Source organism: Plasmodium falciparum, assembly GCF_000002765.6.
Source record: "Plasmodium falciparum 3D7 genome assembly, chromosome: 10".
NCBI classification, from domain to species: domain Eukaryota; phylum Apicomplexa; class Aconoidasida; order Haemosporida; family Plasmodiidae; genus Plasmodium; species Plasmodium falciparum.
This window is the reverse complement of record NC_037281.1, coordinates 847,501-872,017: the sequence shown is the minus strand read 5'-3', so window position 1 is coordinate 872,017 and position 24,517 is coordinate 847,501. Positions and strand designations below refer to the sequence as shown.

The window sequence follows — 24,517 nt, the reverse complement described above, 5'->3', positions numbered from 1 at the left end:
GAAAAAGAAAAAATATAAAACATATAGTTATTACGTAAATATATATGTTATGGCCTATATAACAATATGGATTAGTGATAAGGCTATTATATATATATATATATATATATATATATATATGTGTTATTATTTTATACTGCTGGGTTTTGTGCTATAATCTTCCTAAGTTTAGGAACAAGCGATGAAGAACCAATACGAAAATTATTTGGGTGACATGCAAGGGCACTTAGAAAACGTCTTGCTAATAAGATATAATAGCTAGCTGAATTTAAATCTCCCACACCTCCAGCAACCTTTAATCCTATTTTATCTTTTTTTTGCGGATTTTTTTCTACATATTGTTTCATTGCTTCAATTATTGCTTTAACAGCTCCTGGGGTTGCATTAACTGGAACTTTTCCAGATGATGTTTTTACAAAATCAGCATTTCCTTCAAGTACTGCTAAAGTTGTTTTTATAATTAGTTCATCATTTTTAAGTTCTCCAGTTTCAATTATTACTTTTAAAACCTTTTCTTTCATTAAATTTTTCACTTTTTTTGTTAATTCAGTTGCTTCTTTTAAACCTTCTTCAACATTTTGTAAAACTTTTTTATAATTTATAACTAAATCAATTTCATCAACTCCGTCCTCTAATACCTTCTTTGTATCTTCCAATACTTTTTCAACAACATCAGTTCCATGAGGAAAATTAATTACACACGCAACTTTCGGCTTAAATGGACATATTTCTTTTTTTATTGTGTCGTTTATAAATTTCACAAATTCAGGCTTTACGCAAACAGCTGCTGCAAATGGACAAGTTTTAACTGATTCCTCACATAATTCTCTTATATCATCTTCTGTGTCATTTTCACCTAAAAGTGTATGATCGGTCAGGCAAATACTTGTCCATGCTGAAAAAGTTTCTGCATAGTTAGCCATTTTTAAGAGAATAAAAAAAAAAAAAATATAATAAAAAAAAATAATAATAAATGGCTAGTTGTACAGAAATATAAATATTATAAATATGTGAATTATAAATATATATATATATTCTATCTATCTAAGAAGAGCCTTTTATATGAAGATATTATAAATTATTTGATTTCTTTATATATTTCTGAAAATAGAAAATATGATAATTATATAAAAATAACTAAATATTTATAATATATTTATAATAATTATTTATTTTGGTACTCTTTTCGAAGAAGAAAATAAATTATTTATCACTCAATCAATCAACCAATCTATATATATATATATATATATATATATATATATATATATATATATTTATTTATTTATTTATTTATTTATATTCATATATTTTATTATTTATCCTTAAAGTTATCTTAATTATTTTTAATCTGTATGTTATCCAAAAATTAAACACAATTTTTTTTAAATATGTTTAAAAATAAAATACAGTATTCCTGTGCTTATCAGACTATACAAATGATTTAAATAAAAATAAAATAAATAAAATATAAATTTTATGAATTAAGTATCTACAAAACCTAAAAATGAAAAAAAAAGGGTATATGGTTTAATATATATATTGACATATATTAGTGCAATAATGAAATCAAGTATATTTATTTTTATATTCCCTTCCCAGGCATTGTATGTACATAATATACTAAATAAATATCGGTACATTAAAAAAAAAAATATATATATATATATATATATATATATATATATATATATATATATATATTAATATATATATATATAATAATAATATATATATTATTTATATATATAATATATTTATTAATTTATTACAATAATTATAAAAAAAAAAATAAATATATATTTATTATATGTTATACAAATTTTTTTTTTTATATATGCAATAATTTTATATTTATATATATAAAAAATAAATAGGCTCATAATATTATATTATTTTATTTTATTCATTTCGTTATTTTTTTAATTAATTTATTAATCATTTATAAAACAACATTTTTTTAAAAAAATTTTAAATGGTATTTATAAAAATTATATATATTATATACAATATTTAAGAAAATATAATTTTTTTTCTTGCTTTCATAAAAAAGATCCGACGTTTTTATAAAATAGATTAATAATAAATATTATGATTATATAATTATATGTACAACATGTAAATTTTTAATGTATTGGAAAAAAAAAAAAATAATAATATTTTATATAAAATAATACCAAAATTTACATAAATAAAAATGTTCTACATAACAATTGTATAATATTCGGTCAATGAAAAAAAAAAAAGAAAAGATTTATATTATTATATATAATAAAAAAAAAATATATAAGTACCATATATAATTTATACACATATTATTGTTATAATTTATGTAAGATAATGGATGTTATTAAACAACTGACTTACGGTTTAAATTTGAAAAGTTCTTTGAAAAATGGTGATTTGATGAGTTTGAAAGAAGAAAATTTAAAACCTTTAAAAAATATATTAAATATAAAAAAAGAAAACGAATCAAATGAAGATGAAAAAACGAAAAAAATTGTGCAAAGTTGTGAGGGAATAAAATATTCTCAATTTTATGATAACTCAAATTTGATTAATAGTTATATGAAAGTTAATGAAATAAATGTTGAGTATGAAAATATAAATAGGAATATTGTTCCCATTCGCTCTTTTCATGATATTATAGAATATTTAAAAATAATAAATAATGAAAGGGATGATGAAAAAGAAGATGAGAAAATGAATAATATAAATAAATTAAATCATAACATGAAACCTTATAATAGTGACAGTGATAATCAAAACAATAAGGAAAAGGACATGGAAAAAAATAAGATAGATACTCTTACAAATGAACAAAAAGAAATTATTTCAAATAAAGAAAAAGAAAAAAGAAAAAATGATAAATCAAATAATAAGACTTATATAATAAATAAAGAATATGAAAAATTGTTAAGTACTATAAAAAATACATTATATTTTAAAAAACCGACATGTATTCAAAAAATGTGTATACCATCTATATTAAATGATTATAATACTATATGTATATCTCAAACAGGTAGTGGAAAAACATGCTCATTCTTAATTCCTTTGTTAATTAAATTGAATAATATTTATTTGGAAAAACATGAAAGAGAAAAAAAAAAAAATAACAATAATAATAATAATAATAATAACAATAATAATAACAATAACAACAACAAAAACAATAATAATAATAACAATTTAGATAATATATCTGATAAAAATAATCTGAATGAAAATTTGATTTTTATAAAAAGTTTAATTATAGTACCAACAAATGAATTGGCTTGTCAAATATATGAACAAGCCTTATTATTATTTGAAAGTTATAAACATATCAATATAATTCATCTTAATAAATTAAATGATATTATAGAAAATAATGTAATTGATGTATGTGTATGTACACCTATGATATTATTAAATATGATACATGAAAAGGGAGAAAAAGCAGAAAAAATAGAAGGAAAAAAAAAAAAAGTAAGTTTAAAAAAATGTTTTTTTATAGTTTTTGACGAAGTTGATAAATTATTTGAAATAAAATTTTTGGAACAAGTTAATACATTATTAAAAGAAATTCAAAATAGAAAAATTCAAAAAATTTTTACTACAGCAACGTTACCAGGAAATATTAAAAATTTTATAAGTACCTTATGTCCAAATTATACAGTAGTATATTTTGGGAAAAATATTAATACAATAAATAATAATATAAAACAAGAATTATTATATGTAAATAATGAAGAAGAGAAACTACTAGTATTAAATAATTTAATTAAAAATAAAGAAATACATATACCGGTATTAATATTTGTAGATAGTATAATAAAAGCAAATATGATATATACCAACCTGCATAAATCTGTATCATATATTGCTTTATTAACATCAGAAAAATCAAAAGAAGAAAGAAAAATTATTTTTCAAAAATTTCAACAAGGACATATATGGTATCTTATATGTACTGATATATTAAGCAGGGGTATAGATATCAAAGGTATTGAAACTGTTATTAATTATGATGTTTGTTATGACAAATATAATTATATGCATAGAATAGGAAGAGCTTGTAGATCGGATAGAAAAGAAGGAAAAGCTATCACCTTCTTTACTTCAGAGAATATTAAATATATGAAAGAAATTATTAAATTTGTTAAAAGTAGTGGTACAAACATACCATCCTACTTGGAAAATTTCCAGTTCAAAAAAACACCTAAGTATAATTTTGCAAAATATAATAAAAAGAGTAAAAAGAATAAAAAGAATAAAAAGAAAAATAAAATAAAAACTAATAATAATAAAGGAACAAAGAAACCGATAAAAAGGGAAATTATTAAGAACAGTAAAGAGAAGACGAAAAAAAAAAAAAAAAATATAATAAATAATAAATAAATAATTAACAATATATTAATTTTTTAAGTTATAAAGATTATTTCTTTGTCTAGTTGTTCATTTCATATATTTTTATTTTTATTTTTTTTTGTTATAAAAACGTGTTCATATATATATATATATATAATAAATTTATAAGTTAAATAATTTTTCTTGTTATTTATAAACTTTAAAAATTAAAATATATGTTTCCATTTATAAATAATTTTAAAGCTAAAATCGAAATGGTTGTATATATAATACATATATAAACAACATATCTTGTATTTGGTAAATATTATAACATTGGATATAATGGAAAAGAATATTTTACAAAAAGGTAAAACATCATACTACAAACGTGTAGACATATATATATATATATATGATTTGTCCACATATATAAATGATGTATATTTTCATTTTTCTATTTTTTTTAATTAATTTAAAATTTTATAAAAGGGAAAAAAAAAAAAAATGACAACATAAAACGAATTAATATAAAAATAAATAAGTAAATATCTATATATCTATATATATATATATATATATACATGAAGAATTAGGAAACATATTCATGAAAAATTTTAAAAGATAAAAAGTATTTAAAATAATAAATGGGAATAATATAAAAAAAAATACATACATACTTATAAATAAATGTATTATATTTAGATATATAGTATAATCTGTATTTTTATGATAGACATTTAAAAGAAGCAAACACATAAAAATATATATATATATATATTATTTCATATATTATTATATTTTTTTTTTCCTTCTTAATTTAAAAAATAATTGTACAAAAAAAAAAAATCAGATAAATATATAAATAAAATAAAAATAATAAAATTATATATATATATATATATATATATATATATAAAATATATATTCATATTTTATGTGATTAATCAACTTTTATGGAAGAGTATATTTTTCGCAGGAAAGCAAAAGAAGCTAAAAACCCTGCTGTTCCTGTATATATAAAACATGTATAAGACATAATAAATGAATAGGCAAAATAAATAAAAGTTTCTGAAAAAGTAGAAATATTTAATTTAATAAAGAAATAATAAATGGAATATAAAAAGAGAAACAATCCCGACGACCCCGGTGCAACAAATGATTTCCACCACCAATTGTAGTCCTCACTAAAAAAAAAAAAAAAAAAAAAAAAAATATATATATATATATATATATTTATATATATATATATTTATATATATATATATTACTATTTTTTAAAAAAAGACAATATTATAAATATATTTACCAGGAAAGTGTATAATAAGTTAATGCTATTGATAACTGGGCACTCAATAAGCCTAATAAAAATATTACCAGAAATAAAAAGCCTACAAAAATAAAATAAATACATAAATATATATATATATATATATATATATATATATGTGTTTACCAAAAACACATTTTATATTATATGGATTTGTTTCTTTATTTCATATTTCAAATGTTACCAAATAAATAATACATATTGCTTTTCCATAATGACGTAAATAAGAAAAAAAGCTCTGTGTACATGGTCCTGAACAAGTAATAAAATAATATGAACATGTGCAGGTTGTTCATAGGTAAATCAATATAAATATATAAATAAATAAATAAATATATACATATATATAACATTAATTTACAAATACACATAATTTTATTTTTATTTATTAATATATATATACATCCATTAATATTCTTAAATACTTCGTTTATTATTCATTATTTTATTTTTATTTTTTTTTACGCGAAAAGTATTGATCCAACAATAAAGGATGATACAAAGAATGTATTTAACATTGGTTGTTTTGGAATGTGTCTTGGAATATTATTAACACGTACAGGTAATTCGATTGGTTTTTTTTTGTTGCCTATATATGATCCAAGACAAATCAAAGGTACAGAAATTCCAAACCACAAAATACACACAGACGTTAAGGAAGAAAATGAAATGGCTGTATTGGAGTGTTCATAATGTAATACTAGATTTATAAGGAAAAAAATAAGAAATAAGATAAATGGATAAATAAGTGATGTTCTAAAAATTGTTAATTTGACATGTTTACTTTTAAACAGTTTGTATAAAATTGAAGAAGCATAACCAGATATGCTACTAATACATATCCAAATAAAAAACATTATTTGTATATATCTATATCTTTGTTTATATTTATAAACTCCAATTAATAAAATTAATGCACACACAAGTATCATAAACATAATCTGGATACCAACACCTACAAATGCTGAAAAGAAGGTTGAATTTCTTGGTTTTCTAAAAACATCACCATGGACTAGTTTCCATCCTCTGTCATCCATATCATCGGTTTCAAATATATTTGTATTAATTCTATTGTATTTATTTAAATCTTTATGTAGGGCTTTAATTAATATGGTACTTAATAAAAAGGATAACAGAATAACTAGGATAATACTATTAATAATAGAAAACCAATGTATCATGCTCTGATCATTCAAATTTCGATAATAATGTTCTGATCGATGCTGAAAAGAATTATCACTTTTAACATATCTTATATCATATTTAAATGTAACAAATTTATTTTTTCCCATTATCATAGTACTTTCATTCTGAACACAATCATCATTCTTTGTAAAATCAACACTAAAAATAAAAGAAAAAAATTAAATAATCATAAAAATAGTAATAATAAAATAATGATAAATTATAATACATAATAAATAATATTTTTTTTTGAATAAAAAAAAAAAAAAAAAAAAAATTTTAACTAAAAATATAAGAATATTAACGTATAACACAATATCATAATTATTAATATTGAGTAATAAATTTTTCATAAATAATTAACTTAAAATTTTACCTTTGTGGTTCTACTTCAAATCCGACGATATAATATTTGTTTGAATTAGGGCCACCTTGTGTATTGTATAATATGGTTATTTTGTAATAGGTATATAAATGATAATTCCTCTACAATTATAAAACAATACATAGATAAATATAAATGTAAATATAAATGTAAATATAAATGTAAATATAAATGTAAATGTCTGTATATCTATATATTTATATATTTATATCTATATATTTATATCTATATATCTATCTCTATATATATATATATATTATGCCCATTTCTTTTTACCTCGTGAACATATCCTATAGGTATTCCTGTATAGTAAAATCCTTTTCGCTTAGGGTCTTCTCTAAATATTTCTAAATTATCAACCGAATATACTATATTATAATTGTATAATATTAGATGCTTATACTTCTCATATACATTATTGTCAATAAATATTTTACAATAAAATGCACATTTTTTATCATTTAAAAATGTTGTTTCAATGTTTGTATCATGAAGAGTATCTCCTAATAAAATCTTAAAAATATTTGGTGCTTTTTCTCCACTTGATTTTGAATTATTAGATGAACAAAATGGAAAAGAAAAATAATCTAAAGTGGTAACAGCCCTTCTACTGGATAAATTCTTGATATTAATAATAACTGGATCTCCTTCTTTATACGTCTAAAAAAAAAAAAAAAAAAAAAAAAAAAATGCATAAATATATATATATATATATTTATATTTATTTATGTATAATTTTATTTTATTTCATTTTATTTCATTTTTATTCATTATATTCTCTTATACCGTCGGATTCATTCCAGGTAAATATGCATCCGCATACTTAATAATATAACATACGAATAGAATGAAAGAGCAAAGAACATGTTCAATAATCATTGTATATTTTTAATTCTAATGAAAATATTAAAACCTATTACTTTATGACAAATTATTTATATATATTAGACCACCATAATCATATAATATTATATAATAAATATTTACTAAAAAATAAAATGATTAAATGTAATATATATATATATATATATATATATATATTAAAATAATATATTATTTATATATAGATATATATTATTATTATATTATATTATATTATATAATATAATAAATTTCATGACAAAAACAAGTAATAAGGATTATTTTATTTTTTAAAAGAAAAAAATATATAAATATATTAAATAGTATTTAAAATGTAGCACAAAATATTTATATAATATATATATATATATATATTAAAGTATTTATAAAATTATAAATAAATAAAAAAAAAAAATATATAATATTATTATATATATTATGAGGGAAAGAAACAAAATTAATTAAAAAAAAAAAAATAAAATATTATAATTTCTTTCCTTTTTATAAATAATATTCTCAAAATATTTATATATATATATAATATATATATAATATTTTTTTTTTTTTTATATTACGTATATTTTTTTTTTTTTTTTTTGTATTCGTATTCAAAAATATTGAGAAAAGAGATCGGAAAATATTAAGTGTTACATGTACATGTACATGTACATGTTCATATTTAAAATATACACAATATAAAAAAAAAAGAATAATATAATACATTTAATAATATATATATATATAAATACTATACTTATTTTAACCTTTTTTTTTTTTTCTTTTTCTTTTTTTCTTTCTTTTTATTTAAATAAAATGAAAAAGCTTATGTATTATTTATTAAAAAAAAAAAAAAATAAATAATAAAAAAGATATTAAACAAGGCAAAAGGGGAAAGAGACATTTTTAATATATTGAAAAATAAACAAAAAGAAATAAAATAATAATAATATTTTGTATTAATTATATATATATATATATATATATAATATTATTATTATTATTATATGTATATATATTTTTTTTTATTAATACCTTTAATGTGTATTTATCAATATTTTCTTATATAATTTTTTTTTTTTTTTTAAATATTAATTAGATATAAAAATAAAAAGGGCCAACTTCCGAGTATTAATAAATATTTAATTAAAAAAAAAAAAAAAGAAAAATTATTTTACATACATATATATAATATATATATATATTAATTATTTGATACAAAATAAAGATATATAAGTACTACCTAGATTAGTCTTTTGATTAGCCGATATAATGAGAAAACTAAAGAAAAGATAAAGTAAAAAGTAAAAAATAAAAGGGAATAATACAAAAACGATAATGATAAATATCTGCATACACATATATGTTATACACATAATGTGAAACTGTGTATATATTAATATATATATTATATATATATATATATATATATATATATATTTTTTTTTTTTTTTTTTTTTGTATATGTAGGTATAAATATGAAAAAGGCAATTTTCTTCATTTATTTGATTTTTTTTGTATTTGTTAAGGTAACATGTTTAGAAATAAGAAGAGGGAAGTATAATATAAATTATGATTATGCTATAAAATCTTTAAAGGATAATAATTTTAAAAGACGGGGTGGAGAAAAAGGACGAAGGAATAATATATATTATATGAATATTAATTTCCATAACATAGATAACAATTTTAATAATGAAATAAGGAAACGACATTTTAATGAAAATGATTCAATAAAAGACAAATTAAATAAATTAAAAAAGTTGAAAAATATTTTAAATAAATACAAATTAAATATAAATAAAAAAGATTTTGATAAATTTAAAAATAGAACCCAAGAAATAGTTGTACATAAATATCATTATGCAAAGAAATATTCTATAATAATATTTAACAGATTGAAAGATGATATGTCTGTATATAGAGGGAAATTAAAAAATTATTATAATACAACAACAACATATTTAAAAGATAAATATTTCAATAGTTCTATACATGAATATCTTAGTAGTATACCTTTTTTTAACAAATCATCTAATATTTCAAAATTAATAAGCTATAATTCTGTAAATTTTTTATTTTTACTCTTTACAATTTTATATTTTAAAAGTGATTATATATATACCTTTTTTAAAAAAAAATATGCTTTTATTGGAGAATTCAAAAATATTAAAACAGATAAACTTGTCAAAATACATACTCTATCAACATTATTGTTTTTCTTTTATAAATTTTTTGTTCTCAGACTTTTATTCATACTTAATTCTTACAATTTCTTTTCACAAAAATTATATCTAATCAATAATTTAATACATATACTTTTCTTTTCCTATATATCTATATTCCCATATTTCCTTGTCCAAGCTAACTGGGGAAGTTTCCATTTGCTTGGTTACAAGAAGAGTAATTCTTAAATAATATATAATAAAATATATATATATATATATATATATGTATATTTATTTATTTTATTTTATTTTATTTTATTTTTTTTTTTTCATTTTGTCTGTATTTCTTTGCTTCGTCAGGTAAAATATTGGGAGGGCTAGTTTTATTACAGCTATTTTTGATTTACGCTCGTTTAATTTTTCAGAACAATTTATCGTTTATAAAAACATGGACAGATGAGAAATTTTTTAATAAGGAGGAAATAATACAGAATATAAAGGATGATAAGAAAACGGATTTTTATGTCAAATTATTAAATCAGTATGATTTTTTGAAAAGATTATATGTTGGAAATAATAAAATATATGAGATAGTATTATATTTACATAAATATAAATATTTATTAAATATTATTTCACCTATTCATTCCTTATTCTATATATACATTGCTCATTCTATATACTTTTATTTAAATAATTTATCTTTTGCTGGTATCTACGTTTCTTCCTTTTCCTTCGTCTTATTCTTAATCAAAATATTGTCCAACAAAATTGATATGTATTATTTGACAAAATTGTAGTGTGAAAGTAGAGGAACAGGTGAAAAAAAACCACAAGGAACATTGAATATATGGAAAATGGAAATATGTACCACATTTTTTTTTATACCCATATTTATAACATAAATATATATAAATATATATATATATGTGTGTCACAAGAAAATACCTATTTAATAAACAATCATTTTTTTAAAATATATATAACTTGTACATATACATACGTATATATATTCATTTATAATATTTTTTTATAGTTTACATATATATATATATATATATTTTTGAAACATATACATTTAATTTAATTTAATTTAATTTAATTTTTTTTTTTCTTTTTAAATCTCTTTATATTTATTTATCTTTTTTTTTTTAACATCATATATATTTTTTTTATTTTTTGAATTGTTTATATGTATTTTTTTTTTTTTTTTTTTTTTTTTTTTGTTTTATCGTATGTATATATATATGATAAACATTAAGTAAAGACTTTTTCCAAACTTGGAAAAAAAAATTTTAATGTAATTTTATTTTTATAAAGTTAATCATTTTTAACTTGAGGAGACAAATATGGCATCACCGAAAAGGAAAACAACAAAAATAAAAATAGAAAAACATACACATATATATTATATATATATATATATATATATATATTTATGTATATTTACATTTGTATATTTTTTTATATTTCCTCGAAAAAAACTATTTTGAGCAGTGTGTGTAGTATGGTTAGGGCATACAAATACAATTTTTGAAAATATATAAATTCTAACATTTGAAATGTTTAGTGTGTGAAAAAAATAAGAAACATAAATCATAACAAATATAATATTAATATAAATTTGTATATATAATTTAATTTAGTCATATCTAAATAAATACATCATATTCTTTTATCCTTACTATAATATATCATTCATTATATTATATTATTTTTATTCATTTATTTATTTTATTTTATTTAAAATTTTTTTTTTTTTTTTTTTTTTTTTTCCCCATTAGAATGGTGAGCCAGCTAGCTATTTTAAAAATAAAAAAAAATAAATATAAAATATAATATATAATATAATATAATATATAATATAATATATAATATAATATATAATATAATATAATATATAATATAATATATATAATATAATATATAATATATAATATATAATATAATATATAATATAATATATATATTTAAAAGATACCTTATTGTTATTAAATAATATCACATGTGTTAAAAGATGAGTTTAAATTTTAGCGATGACGATGATGTAATAAATGAAGAAGTTGATGATACACAAAAGAGCGATAAAAATCATTCGAATTTGGGTTTTATGAACGATGAAAGGAAAGAAAAAGAAAAAGAAAAAGAGAAGGATTATGGTATGGAAAAAAAAAAACCATTTCATAATTATGAGAATAACCCTTTTTCAAATATGAAATTATCAAGGGAATATTTCGAGAATGTACAAGAGATGGATGTAAACAATGAGGAGAATTATATTGGACCTGATGAAGGAAGCGAAGTTGAATTAGAGGGAAAGAAGAAGAAAAAAAAAAGTGTGATATTTCAATTGAAAAATTTATTTAATGATGTATCTTTAAATAAACTTAATACGTATATAAGAAAAAGGAGAAGGAAAAGTCAAGAAGAAATGAATAGTAATGATCATTTTTCAAGATCAAGTTATGAAAAAGAAGGAGAGAAAGAAAAGAACAATAAAAAGAAAAAAAGAAATGAGAATGGTTATGCTTATGGTGAGGATAATTATAATGATAATATATATGATAATTCGGATGATAAGCTTTTTAATGATTCATATAACAATATGTATAATGATGATATCTTAAATGATCAATCTCGAGAAGATGTAGATGTAGACGTAGACGAAGAAGATGAATTACAAAAATATGTAAGAGAAGAGAAGAATAAAATGAAGCAGATAATGCCAGAAAAAGATGAGTTATGGGAATTATATATATATATGAATTTGAAAAAGAAGAAAAGAAAAATTGAATATAATGAAAAACAATATAGTAATGCGATGAATAAAGTTTTTAGTAATTTAGAAAATGAATATAAAAGTATAATTAAGGAAAAATTGTTTGGGAAAATTATATTTAAAGAATATTTAGTTATAAGTGATGATGTAGAATATTTTAAAAATAATCATATTATGAATATCGGGAAAAATATGACAATACCAATAATAAAAAAAAAAAATTTATTAAGTGAAATGAAAAGAAAATTAATACTTTTATATAATAAAGGTATTTGTTGTAATTATATAAAAGAGATTTCTATAAATTCTGGAGGAAAAATAAATGAACAAACAAATAGTTATCAGAATCAAGATGGTTCATCTTTAAGAATAAATGAAAATATGGATTATTACATAAATAAAATACAAGATAATAATTTAATAATAGAAAAAGAAAGTTTGAATTTATATTTAAATAAATTATTTGATAAATATTGTATCATAGTTCATAAAATAAGGACACATAGACGTAAAGATTTAAGAATGAATTTTAACTCATTTATGGATCTAATTAATGAGGTTTTTACAAAATTATATTTTTCTATACATAATATATTTTTAACCGATGAAGATATGAATATTAATTTGACGGATATATATAAAACAATACGAAGGAAATATAATATGCATGATGTTTTGGATAAGGTACAAAAGTTGACACACAAAAAAGAATGTTATGAACATTATCGTTCCTATTTATTATATAAATATAAAACAACATATTCTGTGTGTGATGAAGCATTTAAAAATCATATAATGAATGACAATATTAATATATTTAATTTTAAAAAATTTTACAATACTGATTTTTCAAAGGAAAACTTTACAATAATCAAAGAAGAACAAAAAATCAATACGAACGACAATGATTTCCATCATTTTACATATGATCAAAATAATGCTGACGAACACACAAATATATTTACGAATGATATATATAATGAAGATTTCTTTAGTATAAATGTTAATAATATGGAAGCCAAAGGAATCCAACCACCTCACCGTGACACAACGACAGTACCTGAAAAAAGTTATAATGCCAAGACGAAGGATCATATTACACCCGTATTAAAAGAAGAGCATGCATACAACAATAATAATAATAACAACAACAAAAATAACAATAATAATAATAACAACAAAAATAACAATAATAATAATGATAATAATAACAATAATGTTGTTGAAGAAACGCCGTTGGAAAAGGCTAAAAGAATAGCAAGAGAAAAGAAAAAGCAGCTTATGAATAATCGCGTTAAAATAATATAAATATATAAAATTATGTATACATAACATATATATATATATATATATATATATATATATATTTACGTTCATTAATTATTTTATATCTATCTTTTTTATGTGAAGTGAAATTATTGGAATCTTCTTTTTATTTCTTATTTTTTCAAATCTTTACAAAATATAATTAATATGACCTTTTTGTTAAAATTATTTTTTTTTTTTTTTTTTTTTTTTTTTTTTTTTTTTTTTAATAAATAAAATTAATCTTTGCTCTACATTTAAATATGAAATAAAAAATAATATATTTATAAAAATATAATACATTTAACTTTTTATAATATATAGGGAAACAAAAAAAATAAATAAACCGTTGTGAGTTGTGAAGCGTATTATATATAAAAAGATATAAAAAATAATTATATAATATAATATAATAAATACATATATATAACCCTTGTATACATAATAAAATAATATCATTAAAAAGAAAACAATTTTAAGACAATAAACTAAAAAAATTTATAAAGTGAAATCTATAATATATAATAGAAAAAATAAAACAAAATAAATAAATATTAAATATATATTATATTATAAAATACTCAATATTATTGAATGCATTAAAAAATTATATATTATATATAATATATATAATATAATATATATATAATATTTATAATTTTATATATTTTTTAAAAAAAAATAATAAGATATAATATAATAATTATAATATATATATATATATTATATATATATAATATTATAATAAAAATAATACATATTCTTTATATATATGTACAAAAGAAAAAAAATACGAATTTTATATTTTTAATATTTTCATTTATAATTTTTATTCAAACTGAAATTATAAAAAAAAAAAAAAATTTTAAGTATAAATATAATAATAATAAGAAATAGTCCTGTTTTTTTTTTCTTTTTTCTTTTCTTTTCTTTTTATTTCTTTTTTATATATATAATTATAAATTCTATAATATATATTTGTAATACAAGATATGTATTTATTTTTATATATTTTATTTTTATGATTTAAATTATACAAATATTTTATAATATATATTAAATATATATATATATATATATATATAATATATTTTTTTTATATATTTATTTTATTTATGAACGCATAAATTTTTTACTTTTGGATATTTTGGAATTACTATAAATTTGTATTAAAAATAAAAAAAAGGACGATGTAAATATTTATATATGTTATTTTTGTATTTTTAATATTTAAAAAAACAACATATGAACATTAAAATATAATAAATATATACATATATATATATATATATTTCGTTTCATTTCATTTTTGTGGTATGATATAAAATATATTTTTGTGTTTTATAATATATACGGACTTAGGAATTTTTTTATTATAATTATTGAGACGATGGAAGAAAAATCAGAGAATTTAATGATTAAAAGTAAAGAGCTTTGTGAGATATTTTTGAGGTCTTTAAAGAATGACCAGGGTAGCGTAAAATATTTGAATGAATGTAAAAATGTAGATATATGTGAATATTATGGTGTGTTTAATCTTGTATATTCGAATATAATTAATAATGATAATAACATGGTTATGTATAAAGATCATTTATTATTTCTCTCCTTTTGTTATATGAATAAATTAATTGAAAAATATTATAATATATATTCAAATGATGAGAAAATAAATATAAGAAATAGTTTTATAAATATTTTATTTTCATTACCAATAAATTATAATCATATTTTGGATAATGATATATTAAATTTAAAAGTAAAATCGAATGAGATGTTGAAAACAAAGTTAATTAATGAGTTTCTAAATCAACAAACATGTTTAATGAATTCCTATTTTAACAAAAATGATATGTATATGATAAGTACATATATGAATTCTACAAGAAATAAAATATCTCAAATATTAAGTATTATATGTTTGTATAATGAACCTATATATTTCCGATATCTATTAAATTTTCTTATTTTTTTTGTTTGTGAATATATAAATAGAATAATATTATATAAATCTAAAGAAAATAATGTAGTTATGAATCAGACTAATAATATGTTTATGTCAGGTGGTTTAAAAAATAAAAGTTTAAAAGATGAAAAGAGTGGTATGCATAACGACAATAATAATAATAATAATAATAATATCCATATAAATCGTTTCAATAATAATAATAATAATAATATCCATATAAATCGTTTCAGTAATAATAATAATATAAATGATGAGAATTATTATTTTAATTGTGTTTTACAAATTAGTATAAACTTTTTAAAAGAAATTTTTTATAATATAAGTAATGAGAATTATTCAAATATGTTAAATAAACAACAATTAAATGTATTTCGTACCATTATAATTACAGATATAAATATAATATTTCATTTGATTTCTCTTGTTTTTTATTATTGTTTATGTTATAACAAAAAAAACGAATTCTCTTTATTAATTGAAGGAATAAAAGAATTGTCTTTTTTTTTCCCAGCACATATTTTTTTTAATGAATCAAATTCACCTATAAAATTTTTGCTCAATATTTTAATTTTATGTTTTAAAAAAGACAAATCTGAAATAAACGAATTAAATCCAAATAATAATTTACTTTATGATAATATGCCACTGAACCATTTCGAAATATTGTATAAAAATTATATATCATCGAATCAATTAAACGACTCAAGTATAACACATCTGTTACATAATTTTCTAGAAGATGTAGATGTAGAAGAGATATTATTAATTATATTTTTAAATATCATTGAATATATATGTAAAATTAATAATAAAACATTTGTACAATTAAATGAAGATGAATTTATGTTATTTTTAGATACACATTTTAATATAAATTTAAATTTCTATGATATAGAACATTATAATTTTCAAAAGATATATATAAAAATGATTATGAACTTATCTTGTATACCTATATCAAATTATTTACATAAAAAAGAAAATAAATTAAAATGTCTACATATATATATAATTAATATATTTAAAAATATATATCATCCGAATATGAAAATATTAATTAATATATTAACCATATGTAAAAACATATTCGATAATAATAAAGATTTAATATATATAAATAATAAATATAATATAGAAGAAAGTAAAATATATAACATATATAAAATCGATAGAGAAAATTTGTTGAATGAAAATAATGAAAAGGATTATAATAATAATCAATTAATAATATCATGTGATGATTTAAAAAAATTGTTTATTTTGATGTTTATAAGATTTATAAAAATACCCATGTATGACCATAACATGGATACTAATACAAATAATAATACAAATAATAATACAAATAATAATGCAAATAATAATGCAAATAATAATGCAAATAATAATGCAAATAGTAATGCAAATAATAATGCAAATTATAATACAAATAGTAATGCAAATAGTAATGCAAATTATAATACAAATAATAATACAAATAATAATAATAATAATAATAATAATAATATTAATGATAACCATTTTGGTGTTTCTAAAAATAACGAGAATGAACAAAATTTTTTAAAAATCTCCAAAGATGGAAAACAATCAGAATCAATATTATCATGTACAAATTCTTCTATGAATAAAAAATTAATGATTGAATTTATTAATAATTATATAAGTGAATATAACGAAGAATGGTTTCATATTTATTATAAATATATGAATGAAGAATATGAAGAAAATGATACAAATAATATAAATGAATATGATGATAATGAAAATATTTTAAAACAAAAAATATTTAATTTTATTAAAGTATTATTAGGATATAATCATGAAATATATCATATAATGATTGATGTGTTTAATGAATTCTTCAAATATTATGATACTATTATTACTATAAATAATTTATGTAATGAAACATTAAAGGTACAAGATTATTTTATATATGTTTTATTAAGAGCATATTTTCAATTATTATCATTCTTTATAAATACATTGAAAGAATTAAAAAATATTGTTACCAATGGGAATAAGCAAGTTAATGAAAATATTTTTTCGTATCAGATGAATTGTACAGGTGAAAGAGAGAAAGAGCTTAAAGAAGCTTATATTCAAAATAAAATTAATATAAAAAATAATCTAGAAGAAAAAATAATACAAATGAATAATAATAACATTGAACTTGAAAATAATCATAACATTAATATTATTAATAATAATAATAATAATAATAATAATAACAGTGGTAGTATTTCAAATATGTCTAGTAATACCTATAATTTAGATATGTTAAAAAGGGAAAAGGAAAATATTGAATTAGAACTATTTATTATAAAATGTATAGAAAAATATAAAGGTTCACCTTATTACGAAATTAATAATAAATGTATTAATAATTTATTAAATTTTTTTAAAATAATATTACAAAAAGATTTTATGGGATTTAGTAAAATATCAACAAATTTTCTTCTTTTTGAAATCAAAAGATTACAACATATTTCTGAATGTACTTATATTTTAAATTATAATAAAGATTATGCTTATTTTATTATGGATAATTTAATGAAAACAATAATTGAAAGTACAGAAGATATATCTTTTGAATTAAAAAAAAATTATCTAGCAATTTTTACATCCATAATAATGAATTTAGAAAGCTTCTTATCAAATGATATTATACAAAAAATTTTGAAAACATTTTTAGATTATAAAAAATCCACAAATATCTTTAAATATAATAAAGAATTTAGTATATTCCTTTTAACACTTATATCTGTTTTAAAAGTAGAGAATGTAAATCAGAAGGTTCCATATATTAAATTAGTTTTAGAAGATACCTATGAATTTTTAACATATTTTAATAAAAATATAAATACATTTCAAAAGTTGTATGACCTTTTCTATGTACACCAAGCAAATGATACAATGTTACAAGTAGCAACCTTTGATTCTATTCATAAAAAAGAAGACATGGTACATTCATTATTTGATTCATATAAAATTGTGCACGCGTGTTTTTCCTTATTTTCGTATGAAAAAATTGATATAAGTATGAAGACCAAATTACAAAGAAGCGCATTAAGTCAAGCATCAAATAATAACACTAATGATCATATGAGTAGTAGTAATAATAATAATAATAATAATAGTAATAGTAGTAGTAATAATAAAATAGGAACACATGCCAATTTTGGAGATGAAAATATGTATTATAATTTAATGAATGATAATAATGCATTAATAAATGATAATGAATTTTTACATTTATTTATAAACCTTTTCGAAAATGTTCTGTTGATATATTCATTATTTAATGATATGATAAGAACTAATTATTCTTTTGAAAAATATCCAAAAATGTGTGTGGAAGTTAATTATTTTCACCTGACTGGTCAGGAAAAAGATGTTGTGTGTATGTACAATATGAACAAGAAGAAAAACAGTATTGATAATATGGAACATATGAAAAATATGAAAGATGTGAATAATATGAATAATATGATTAGTATGAATTATAATGAGAATATGAAGAATATGTCTGGTTCTTCTGAATTGTTATATATGAAAAATAATGTTTGTACAGAAGGGAAAAAATGGAATTATTATACGATAAGATTATTACATGAAAATATATGTAATGTTATTAAAAAGTTTATAAAAGAAAGTTATTTCTTCCTATATAATGATTTAACAAATATATTTAATAATATATTATGTAATAGTTTAGAATATATTCCATATGATTATATTAATAATAATATATTATTAGTTTATGTTTGTTTAAGTGAAAAATTAAAATATTTAATAAATAATAAATTAATCAATCAATTAATTATACAATGGTTTTTTAAAATTTTTTCCGTATTTTTAGAAAAACATTTTCATTATTTTCGAGAAGAGTATGAACATATAAAAAAAGTAAATTCAGAATTAAATTCAGAAATATGCATGAAAGAAGATGATTATAGTTTGTATTATGATATGTTATATAAAAATAAAAATTATATTTTAAATTATTTAAAAATATGTAAAAATATATTTGTTGTACCAAATGAATATAAAAATAATCAAGAACATAAAATGTTTTTTCAATATATATATAATGATGAAAAAACGGTTCTTTTAAATTCACTTCTTTCTACTATAGAATATTTATTAAATAGTTATGATTGTGATATTACCAAAAAATGTTTAAACTTTCTTGTAGATTCATCCGAATCTGTTACTTTTTTAACTTTCAATTCACCCCATTTCTACTTTTTTTTACAAATTATTAAAGTACTTTTGAAAACATTCTTTTTATATAATCCACTTATATTAACACTAAGACAAAAAAAAGAAGAAAATGAAATCAGTAATATAATTCTTAATGAATATACAGAAGAAAAAATACAAGTCTATATTGGAGAAATGAACTTATTCATGAAAAATGATCCATTAGAAGCAAACTCTTTTCTAAACGTTTTTACTAATGCAATTATCAAAATAAGTAAACATTATTTCTTTTTACAAAAAAAAATTTATAATATTGCAGAAAATATTTCTATCAACGATTTATTAAATATTGATAGTGTTAAACATTTCTTATTATTATTTGAAAACATAGAAAATTCAAGCACATTTAATTTTCATACTATTCTCTCAGATTTGTTGCATCAAAATAATTCACAATATTTTAAAAATTTATTGATTCAGTATAGATTACACAAAACATAAAAATTAATTTAATAGGAATATGAAAAACGGAATTATTTATAAATTCATTTTATATGTCACATTATAAAGTATATATAAATATATTACATATATTTAGCCCATGGTTATTATATATTTCCACTTTATTATTTTTTTTAATTCATTTTTTAATTATGAATAAATACACAAAGGAATGTTTAATTTTTGTACTTTTATATATATAACGCATATGTGTTCTTATTATATTATATTATATTATATTATATATTATATATATATATGTATATATCCTTTTTTTCATGTTTGTTCCTTTTTAAAAACTTTTTAAAACCCATTAACTTAAAATAATATTATAATATGGATGTATTTTTGTATTTTATTTTATTTTTAATTAAAATTATTTCGACGATAAAATGTAAGTAAACATACAAAATAAATATATATAAAAGAATTATATTTTAAAAATGATGTATATGTGATTATAATTTTTTTTTTTTTTTTTTTTTTTTTTTTTTTTTTTTTTTTATTTTAATTTATTTTGTATCAAAGATTGTATAACAATTTTGATTATATCATATGGCCTTTATTTGGTATATTTTTATATTATACATATACCATGTTAATTTTTTTAAAATATGTGGATCGTAAATTTCTAATATCAATCGTTCTTTTCTTTTGTTCTCATACGTTTGTTGAGAATTATAATATTCATAAGAAAAGGAAAACATTCATATTACCACCAAGGCTTAAGAAATCATTTTCATATAAGCCTAATAAAGTGATTAACACATTTGAAATAGGATTAAAGGCGGATGAAGAATTGGATGATTATAAATATTTCACGGAGGAGGAGTAATAAGTGTTCCATAAATAAATAAATAAATAAAAATATATATATATATAATGTATATATATTTACCATTTAAATGCTACGAATTCTTCATATATTTTGTTATTTCTTTTTTCTTTCTTTTTTTTTATTACACTTTAGGTACATTCCTCCACTACCACCTGTCGAAACGTGGGAAGATTTAATACTCAAAGAAGAGATAAGAAACAAAAAAGAAGACCCAAAAAGAAATGCTGACGATTATACATTAACACACGAAAGTAGAGAAAAAGTACTGGATATTATACGACAAACACGTTTAATAAATCACTGTAACTATGAAATTCAAAAAAACAAACAAAAAAATATTCTCTATTTTGTAACACCCAAAATTGGTTAGCTGCAATTTTATTACATGAACATGTTCATAATTTTTTTTCTAAAAATTTGCACTTTTTTTAGCTAGCAAAAAAAGAAACATATTTAAACACACACACAAAAAAAAAAAAAAAAAAAATATATAAATAAATAAATATATATATATATATATATATATATATATATATGTGAAGAATAACACAAAGTGCATATATAATAAACATTATACACATTTTTCCTTTTTTTTTTTTTTTTTTTTTTTTTTTTTTCTTAGGACCGTATTGTAAACTGATGGAATACGATAAAGAAAAGATGGAGAGCTTAGTTAGCAAGGTTAAAGAAAAGTTTGGTAAGAAAGTAGAAATTGTTAATTTAAAGTTGGATGTAAAGATGCCTTTATTTGAGATTTTTTTACAAGCAAGTATTCACACACAAATAAAAATTTTTTATGCTCGTGGTAGAACCTTACAATATAGATTACCACCTGTATTTTGGACTAGGTGCAAAATATTAAAGGAAAATAAAATATTACAAGAAAAATATGGTGGAGAATGTGCCCCTGGATTATTCCCACAATATGATGAATATAATATAATGCAAATTATGACTGAATGTGTATATAATGATAAATATAATTTTTATGTTTATGATGTTAATTTAGAATGGGAAAATTTATGTGCTCTTACACCTGAAAATAGAGAATTGAGAAAAATAGTTCATCAAAACGTTCATGTCCCAACAAGGTTGGCAGTGATTAAGGCATTCGAGCAAGGTAAAAAAATAAATAATATATATATATATATATATATATATAACATTGAATTTATCCTTTTATTTTATTTTATTTTATTTATTTACAGGTGTAGAAGACTTTAGAGATGTTATTCGAGAAGAATATCTTATTATGCTCAGAGAGCAAAGAAAATTAAAAGAAAATAAAAAATATAAATTTTAAAATAATCCGTATATTCAAACGTAAATTTTTTTTTTTTTTTTTTTTTCATTAAGTTGTTTGATATTATATATATATTAACAATACACACGTGTATACCTTATTGTCTAATTTTTTTTAGACTTCCTTTTTTTTTGTTCATTCAATAATAAAAAAAATATATATATATATATATATATATGTATATTTGTTAATTTTTAACATGTATTACCTCAACCAAAGGATTAATACAACAAAACATTATTTTATTTTATTTTATTTTATTTTATTTTTTAAATATATGAACAATTATATGTTTTATACTAATTACAAATAAATATTAAACCTATTATTTTTTTTTTTTTTTTGTAATGAGAAAACAATTACACTTGATGTCAGTATTTTTTTTTTTTAATAATTATAAAAGTATAAAATATATTGTTACGGATTTATATTTCAAGATTTTTTACATTTTTATAAAAATATAAATATATATATGAGATCGAAATATGAAAATTAACTACTACTTTATATGAAGATAATATATATATTCTTTAAAGCATAATAAATTTAAATAAAATACACATTTTATTTTTATATCCTTCACATATATATATCATATATATATATATATATATATATTTCTTTTCAACGTGTATGTACGTTTAAATAAAAATATATATATATATATATATTATTATACCTTTCCACATTTATTTCAAAAATTTACACCTTTTTTCAATGAAAATAATAAAATAAATAAAAAGGTGTTACATGTTACATATAAAATAGTAATGATGTTTTCTTTTTTTATTTTTTTCTTTTTTTTTTCCTTTATTTTTTATTTTTTTTTATCGAACATGGGAAAAAACTGTAAAATAAAAGAATTATAATTTGTTAATATACTTATTTTATAATATATATATATTATATATATATTATAATATTGTGCACAAATATATAAAATATATATAAAATATATATATTATATATATTATATACATAATAAAAGTAGTATGATTTTTTTTACATAGGTTTATTTTATTTTATTTTATTTTATTTTTTTTGTTTTATTTTTCTTTTTACTTTTTTCTCTATAATAAAAAAAAAAAAAAAAAAGAAAAGATAATAATAAATAACATATTATTTGAATTCTTAATTCATAAAAAAATATATAAAAACATATTATTTATAGAGATATTTAAATATATAATATTATATATATTATATATATATATTATATAATAGTTTTATAAACTAAAAAAAAAAACAAAAAAGTACAAAATAAAAATACGTTTAACATATGTATTTTTTTTTTTTTTTTTTTTTTTTTTTTTTTGGTTTTAAATATCTTAATAAAAATTTATCTTTACATAATATAA

General features: G+C 18.0%; 7 protein-coding genes across 7 annotated transcripts; 5 read left to right on the top strand and 2 right to left on the bottom strand.

Moving 5' to 3' along the window:
• Window positions 1-131: 131 nt before the first annotated feature.
• On the bottom strand, window positions 132-923 carry PF3D7_1021600 (deoxyribose-phosphate aldolase, putative; the record flags this gene model as incomplete). The annotated part of the gene is made up of 1 exon (XM_001347458.3): window positions 132-923. One exon carries the CDS (start codon window positions 921-923, stop codon window positions 132-134), a length of 792 nt encoding a protein of 263 aa, XP_001347494.1.
• Window positions 924-2,340: 1,417 nt separating this feature from the next.
• On the top strand, window positions 2,341-4,383 carry PF3D7_1021500 (ATP-dependent RNA helicase ROK1, putative; the record flags this gene model as incomplete). Its single annotated transcript, XM_001347457.1, has 1 exon — window positions 2,341-4,383. The coding sequence occupies one exon, from the start codon at window positions 2,341-2,343 to the stop codon at window positions 4,381-4,383; it is 2,043 nt and encodes a 680-aa protein (XP_001347493.1).
• An 892-nt stretch (window positions 4,384-5,275) lies between these two features.
• Window positions 5,276-8,111, bottom strand: PF3D7_1021400 (endomembrane protein 70, putative; the record flags this gene model as incomplete). Its single annotated transcript, XM_024473287.1, has 7 exons — window positions 5,276-5,519; window positions 5,642-5,723; window positions 5,847-5,914; window positions 6,128-7,006; window positions 7,224-7,333; window positions 7,509-7,892; window positions 8,019-8,111. 7 exons carry the CDS (start codon window positions 8,109-8,111, stop codon window positions 5,276-5,278), a joined length of 1,860 nt encoding a protein of 619 aa, XP_024329098.1.
• A 1,457-nt stretch (window positions 8,112-9,568) lies between these two features.
• PF3D7_1021300 (apicoplast integral membrane protein, putative) lies at window positions 9,569-11,058 on the top strand (the record flags this gene model as incomplete). Its single annotated transcript, XM_001347455.2, has 2 exons — window positions 9,569-10,493; window positions 10,619-11,058. The coding sequence occupies 2 exons, from the start codon at window positions 9,569-9,571 to the stop codon at window positions 11,056-11,058; spliced, it is 1,365 nt and encodes a 454-aa protein (XP_001347491.2).
• Window positions 11,059-12,275: 1,217 nt separating this feature from the next.
• On the top strand, window positions 12,276-14,345 carry PF3D7_1021200 (conserved Plasmodium protein, unknown function; the record flags this gene model as incomplete). The annotated part of the gene is made up of 1 exon (XM_001347454.1): window positions 12,276-14,345. One exon carries the CDS (start codon window positions 12,276-12,278, stop codon window positions 14,343-14,345), a length of 2,070 nt encoding a protein of 689 aa, XP_001347490.1.
• Window positions 14,346-15,732: 1,387 nt separating this feature from the next.
• On the top strand, window positions 15,733-21,018 carry PF3D7_1021100 (conserved Plasmodium protein, unknown function; the record flags this gene model as incomplete). The annotated part of the gene is made up of 1 exon (XM_001347453.2): window positions 15,733-21,018. The coding sequence occupies one exon, from the start codon at window positions 15,733-15,735 to the stop codon at window positions 21,016-21,018; it is 5,286 nt and encodes a 1,761-aa protein (XP_001347489.2).
• A 595-nt stretch (window positions 21,019-21,613) lies between these two features.
• Window positions 21,614-23,159, top strand: PF3D7_1021000 (conserved protein, unknown function; the record flags this gene model as incomplete). The annotated part of the gene is made up of 4 exons (XM_001347452.2): window positions 21,614-21,849; window positions 21,989-22,221; window positions 22,479-22,976; window positions 23,065-23,159. 4 exons carry the CDS (start codon window positions 21,614-21,616, stop codon window positions 23,157-23,159), a joined length of 1,062 nt encoding a protein of 353 aa, XP_001347488.2.
• Between the last annotated feature and the right edge of the window lie 1,358 nt (window positions 23,160-24,517).